This window comes from Asparagus officinalis, chromosome 9 (genome assembly GCF_001876935.1).
Source record: "Asparagus officinalis chromosome 9, Aspof.V1, whole genome shotgun sequence".
NCBI classification, from domain to species: domain Eukaryota; kingdom Viridiplantae; phylum Streptophyta; class Magnoliopsida; order Asparagales; family Asparagaceae; genus Asparagus; species Asparagus officinalis.
Window position 1 is genome coordinate 49,337,591 of NC_033802.1, and position 7,173 is coordinate 49,344,763.

Genomic DNA, 7,173 nt, shown 5'->3' on the forward strand with positions numbered 1-7,173 from the left:
GGAACAGACTAGTCTATGGCATTCGGTACCGACATCACGTCGGAACGATGAAGGACGAACCAAGCCATCAAATAAATATACTGAAGCTCCACCTTAATGGTAGGAATCTGAGTCGGTTTATCATCATCTCTCCGTGTAAAAGCACCAGAAATCTGCCGAAGCCCTCGATGAATGTTAGCCACCATCACCGGAAGAAGCGAAAGTTCCTTCTTGTAGGCAAGCTGAACTGCAGGATAGAGCACTTCCAGTGGCAGAGCGTCACCAGACTGATACGGGACCACACATTTCTTCAACCAGATGGCGAGATAACCGGCAAGGAGAGTCATCGGACGAATCGGTGCGGTCGCATGATATAAGAACGATCTGAATTTAGTCCCTGCAGGAAAGCCACTCTCAGGACTGCTAATGGTATAGGATTGGGCGTTAGTCTTCTTCAGCAGCTCATTAACCTCTGAAGGAGTCAGCGGTGCCAGTTCACAAATAGATTGGCCAGAATGGCTCTCCAGATTCCTGAACAAATATGATGCGAACTGCTTCAGGCTCACATTTGCTTTGGTCCTCTTCGCTAGGGGCTTAGACTGCGCCAAAGCAATGTGATAATGACAAGTGAGGTCCCATAAGGTCTCGTAGCGGTCGGGCATGCGATCCTTCAGCTGACTCAACTCATGGTTGGAGGGAAAGTACTCCTGGTATAACATCTGTCCCATGGGCAAACCAGAAATCTTGTGCATCTCATGTAGAGCCAAGCCCAACTCTCCGTGCCCCGGCATCCTGCACGAGAGGCGCATCTGTGATCAGCTGGCGAAGGGCTCGATGTCCACCTTCCTTCACCACTTCGACAACCTCTATCGACGTGCCCGGAACAAACTGGGAGGTAAGCGGAATGGGCGAAAAGTCATCAGACGTCGAATAATATTCGTCGCGACGCCCATTCACCGCATGCGATGAAAAGGCTCCGGAAGGATACTCCACTAGAAACAAGCAAATATATGTTTGTTAGTTTCAGATATGAAAGGAAATTGAACTCATCTTACAAATGGGTAAGACAGAGTCATTACCTTATAAAGGGCGAGACGATTTGGCCACATTGCGCATTTATAAGATAGGGTATATCGACAATATATCCCTGCCTTATAAAGCACGATGCAGCGTCAAAACGCCCCCTTTATTATGAGATGTGGTTTTGACCAAGCAAAACCCATCTTTAAAGCGTCGACCCTCACCAAGGAGAATCAAGGTTTTTCCCGATCGCCTCACCAAGGAGAGCAAATGGGGTAAAAGGACTAATTTACAAATTCTCAGAAAAAGAGGGTTAATTTGCAAAAATTCCATAAAGCGTCGATCATCACCAAGGAGAACCAAGGCCTTTCCCGGTTGCCTCACCAAGGAGAACAACGGGGGGGTAAAAGGGACCAATTTGCAAATATCCAGAAAAAAGAGGACTAATTTGTAAATTTTTGAAAAGGTCAAAAGAATAGCTCACCAGCATATGAGGGAAGCACGTCGTCAGCCGGTGCCGCAGGGAAACGACCTCTCGAGACTCGCGACATAATGGCCTACAAAAGAAATCAAGAGGTCAGATCTAAAAAAAAAAAAAAGATCACATTTTTATCCCCTAAAAGATAAGCTCGAGGCGCCAAATTATAATCCGAACCCTCACCCGTGGTCCCACAAATTCATAAATTGAATAAAGCATAAAAAAATGTTGAAATTATGAAGGATATACCTGTGAAAGTGCTCGAACCACACGCTCGAGGGGCCTGAGAGAAATTCCAAAAATGGAAGTTTCGAAGGATTTTTCAGTCAAGGATCAAAAGGAGTACTAGATCTAAGACGAATATCAAGTTTTTAAGGAGATCGGACGCTCGAGGGAAGAGAAATCAAAAAAATAGGACAAGGGGGGGGGCCGGCCCTAGAAAGAGAAGAAGAAAAAAAAATGAAGAAAAAACCCCCTTTTATAGCCTTGAACCAGATCTGGCTGAACCAGACCAGACCAGGGTTGAATCAGACCAAGCCAGATTGAGCCACAATGAGCCAAATTGAGTCAGATTGAGCCTGGCTGGACCAGACCAGATCAGAATTGAGCCAGATTGAACCAGAATGAGCCAGTTTGAGCCAAATTGAACCAGTTTGAACCAAATTTGAACCAGAATTCAAATTGGAGCTGAATTAAACATTGGAACGACTTTTGATCAACCTACGGTTCATTCCTTCACCTATTTAACCCCTCTACCATATATTTGGAAGGGTCGGAGAGATTTTGAACCCAAATACTGCCTTTTTTGGCACATTTTTTGGGCCGGTTCAGATTATTCGAACCTAAAGAACACTCCGAAAAGTATACGAGTATAAACTGCTTCTTAATACTCCAATAAGGTATATGAGTATAAACTATTCCCTATTTTTGGTTTGAGAAGTCCCTGGAGAATATTGTTTATAAATATTCTTAAGGATAACTCAACCACGCTACGCCGGACAACGCGTTGTACATAAAGACTCGACGCCACAATCGATGGTCAGCTAAAAATTAGAAATCAGGAATCGACTTCAAAGTTCAAAATTCCGACAAACGGTCAGACAATAAATGCAGCACCGGAACTCTTACAGACTTTCGACAAAGCACCGAAAAGCCTGGAGAATTGAAGGAGTCAAGAACGGGAATCATTCCAAGATCCCATTACACCGACTAAAGGTGGGGGCAATCATATCCAAAGTATTCCAGACTCTTCTATAAAAGAACGAGACCGAAATACTTTGGAGGGGGTATCTGTAGGCATATAAAATTGCTTATAGGTCCCCTAGCATAGCTCGGCACAAACCGACGAACCAACGAGGCGACGAGATCGACAAATCGCACGCGAACAACGGAATGAATCCACCCGCGTGCAGAATCAAGCTAATGAGTTGAGGAATCAACGAGTCATCCAACCGAGAGCGGACTCGGACGAATCACGATCGAATCAAGATCAATTTCGGACTCGAACTCAGAAGCGGATTTACTGCCAAATCAGGAATCCGACTTACTGCCAAATCAGATCAACCAATCAGAGTCTCAATCAACCGAATCACGGACAAAACCGAAAAACGGACACAACTCAAAAACTCGGAAAACCCACACCCATGGGTGGCTCGGCACAGTGCCGGCCACCCAGAGGTGGCCGACAGTGGCCGACGGTGGCCGACATTTCTCTGTTTGCGGGCACTGTCCTGAGAGCCTATAAATAGGCCTAGAGATGTTCATTTTCGAAGGTCGAACTTTCAAGAGCCGAAACTCTGCCGGATTGAAGAGTGAACTCGGAGCTTTGAAGACCTGAAGACTTGCACATTCGGATCTGATCCTCGGCGAGCATCCACGTCAGAAAAGGCAGGATTTCGAGAGGAAGAAAGAACAGATCTGAGATCTACACGAGACCACACTCTAGATCTAAGCTTGGTCTTAGATCTCGAGATCCGAGCGATTATTCCCTTGGTGGACTAATCCCTCCCGCCTATTATTCCCTTCGTGGAATAATACCCGTATAATCGTGTAGATCCGACCGGATCTAGATCGCGCGGTGGTCCACGGATTAACCCCGGCGCAGGCAAAGAACCCACCAAAGCGAGCGACCGCAAAACAGGAGCTCGTGATTTGTTCACAGAAGGAAAGTTGTAATTTTTTTTTATTTTCTTTGATTTAGTTGTAACCGGATCTATAAAAGACCAGATCTTTGTAATCCAAGATGACAATTATTTCAATGAAAAAGACAACAGTTTTCCCCACGAACAGGGACAACAAGACCCCCCCCCTCATTGGAGAATCATGTATGGCTCATTACCCACTCAAGGTTGAATGAGCACGTGATGTCTTCTCCAGATTTTGTATCAGTGAAGACGAATTTCATCTTTTTCTCATCCCACTGTCTCAAAATATGCTCAAAAGTAGAAAGATCAAGACCAGGAGGGCTAAAATGAACGTAGTGTCTGAATACACTATCTTCATAGGCCTCCCAGTGTCTTTGCCCCATATGCTGCACTAAAGTGTTCATGAATTCATAGTAGGCAGTTAAGCTGGAAGTGGGCCGCAACTTAGATGTGGAGTTTGCCCTTTATCTACAAAGCAAAACCACAATACATAAATAGTTTAAAAATAATCTGTAAACATAACAATTATGCTGTAAACTTGACAAAGAAACTATAAACTTAACAACAAATCCATAAGCTTCACAACCAAAACCTATCCTCAACAACCAATCAATAACCTTAACAATAAAAGTATAACCTTTACAAGTTAACAGTAACATTCACAACGAATAGCCACAAGTAAACAGTAACATCCACAACTAACAGACACACGTCAATAGTAACCTTCACAACTAAGAGCATTATGTAAAGAGTCACAACTATCGCTTAACCTTAACAATTAACAGACCACATGTCACAACTAAACAATAACATTCACAACAGATCAATAACCTTAACAACTAATGCATAACATTAACAATAAAAGCATAACCCTTACAAGTTAACAGTAACATTCACAACTAGTAGCTATAAGTAAACAATAACCTCCACAACTAACAGACACCCATCCATAGTAACATTCACAATTAACAGCCGCATGAAAACAGTAACCTTCACAATAGACTCATAACCTTAACAACTAACATGCCACATGTCACAACTAAACAATAACATTCACAATAGATCAATAACATTAACAACTAATACATAACCTTAACAATTAAAGAATTTTCTTGACAACTACAAGCTAACCTTCACAACTTAACAGTATCCTTCACAATTAACACATCATGCAACATGATAAACAACATAAAAATTACAGTAAAAATCACTTTTTTTTGTTGTTGTATGCTTCTCTTTAGCTCCTCTCTGTAGATCCAGGAGCGCTCTAGAGGCGTCGTCGGTGCCGCCGGTAATGCCGATGCTGCCCTCTAGATTTATACGTTGGCCTGCCTTTTTGGGTTGAGCTGAACTTCTAGGATGAGAATGGCTGGCTGTGATGTCCTCTAGAACATAGTTTGATTACATCCCGTTCAGTTCGAGCTGGGCGATGAAAAGTTTTATAAACAATAGCACGAACTCTCGTTCTTTTACCATCTTTCATGGTATAAGCTGCTTGAATGAAACCAGAAAAAAAAAGTGAAAAGTTGGATCCTTTTTTCCACTGAGCAAGGCAAGATCTACAAAGGTAGGAGAATAGCTGACTCATACCTAGAGGAAAGGCAAGGTCCAACAAGAAGAATAGATAGCTTCCGAGAAAGCGCAACATCAGCAATTGATGTGCCAGCTTCAAACCACTCTGCTGTTGTCTAGTGTCTTTTTGAGACAATGTACTGTGACGCGTCGTCGCCTTCGCAGAATTCGACGGGGACGACTGCTTTGGGAGTTGTCTCGCCGGCCATTTTTCTAATTAATCTCTGAAGTTGGTTGATTTAGGCTAGGGTATTGCAACGAGGAAAATGTTCTAGAGTCGGTTCACTTGGACAAAAGACAAATGAAATGGCACGAACGACGAGGAAGGGTTTAGATAAACGGGAGGTGATTAAATCAAAGGGCATTCTGGGAAACTTTTATGTTTTTGCACGTCAGGTCACGTGGGAAAGGTTTTGGGGGGCTATAGGAATGCAGTTATGTTTTTGGGGGGCGCTGCGAACATTGACAAAGTCATGGGGCGGGCGGGGGGACAGTAGAACACACGAACTCATTTTTGGGGGTAGAAGCAATCTCTGAGAGAAAAGAGTCAAAATAATGACTAAGGATGTCCATCAGCAAAAATAAAATGAGAGGGATAGCAAGTGTAAAAATAAAACCAGATGAAACGCAAGTTCGAAGCAGCGATACTACAGTGAGTAAAAACATCAATAATATAGAGTTTATTAGCAATTAAACCTGGAAAAACATATAATCACAATAAGCTTTGCTACAGGGATTCAAAATATGGGACCAACAGGGGGGACAGGTGAGATGTCCTCCTCCTATTGCATAATAAACTGACCATCATTAATGATAGTCAACTCATTATGCAATAGGACGGAGACACCTCACATGTTTGATGCCAACAATGAAGTTCCACTCCCTTACATATGCTCCTCAACACGCTGACTCCAAATCATTTACATTATAGAGCTTTTGTTCTATCATTTGACATGATCAAAATTAGCCCCTCTACTCTCTTCAGCTCCTAGAATGTTGACGGGAAATAGTGCCATAATTCTGCCATCACAAGAGCCCTCAAATCCACTTTCCTTTGTACTACAACAAAACACTCGCACAATTATGTGTGAAAGGAGGAAATAGTTCTGGCTTCCCTGCTGCAAATTCAAATTTTTGGTTCCAAGAAATTAAAACACAGGTCAAATTAACCACCAAAACACCACAGTTCAGGAGCAACGAAGCTATTAATTCCTCGTCAAATAAACTTTGAAGGCCAACATTGCGTCACAGCAGATACGATAGCGAACTGTTGACTACAAACAAAATCATACATAAAACACTGTTGACTACAAACAAAATCATATATAAAACACGTCTTTTTCTTGGTTCTTTCTTGTGCGCAACTGCAATGGAAACAAGATGCATAACCGGATAATATACTGATTTCGCTGTCAGCGGAAACTTTGAAGGTCCGAACAGATACTGTTGCAATGTGAAGCAGCTTTAGATTTTGAAAATATAAACGTTTGATTGGATCCCAAGAATATCGTCTCTGGAACATGAGTTCGGTTTTGCAAGAACTCACTCCCCAGCTGAGTTCTCGTGCAAGATCACATATTCTCGACTGTCAGGGAAAAGACAGAAACAAGCGAAAAATGCAATGTCAGATATACTCGGGTCATAAATATAAGGTACCTTCCACTAATTAGGTGATTGCATATTTGCATTGATATAATTTCTCAAGAAAAAAAATTAGGGAGGAAGAACAGAGTAAAACCTGAAATATTGCGAATATCAATATGCATTACTAATGTCTATCAGTACAATCATTGTTGTCTATCAAATGCATTTGTTACTGAACTAAGTGACTACATTGATAGACGTGATCGCACTAATAGTGGTTGCATTGACATCATTATCAATTCGTACAATGACTATTGTCTATCAATACAATTGTTGTTGAACTGATAATATAGATATCTAGCTGCGCTGACCGACTCTACTGATAAGCCAGGTGTA

At 42.2% G+C, this 7,173-nt stretch overlaps 1 protein-coding gene across 6 annotated transcripts in view; it reads right to left on the minus strand.

Annotated features, from left to right (window-relative positions):
• LOC109823797 (FHA domain-containing protein DDL) overlaps positions 6,380–7,173 on the minus strand; it is a 12,474-nt gene continuing 11,680 nt past the window's right edge. For 2 of the 6 annotated variants that reach the window (XM_020390172.1, XM_020390173.1), the window contains exon 9: positions 6,380–6,778. In XM_020390172.1, the coding sequence (XP_020245761.1) occupies positions 6,410–6,778 (369 nt within the window). In that variant the 3' untranslated portion in view covers positions 6,380–6,409. The remainder of the gene's footprint in view (positions 6,779–7,173) is intronic. The other 4 variants (XM_020390174.1, XM_020390175.1, XM_020390176.1 and 1 more) reach the window with 4 other exon arrangements.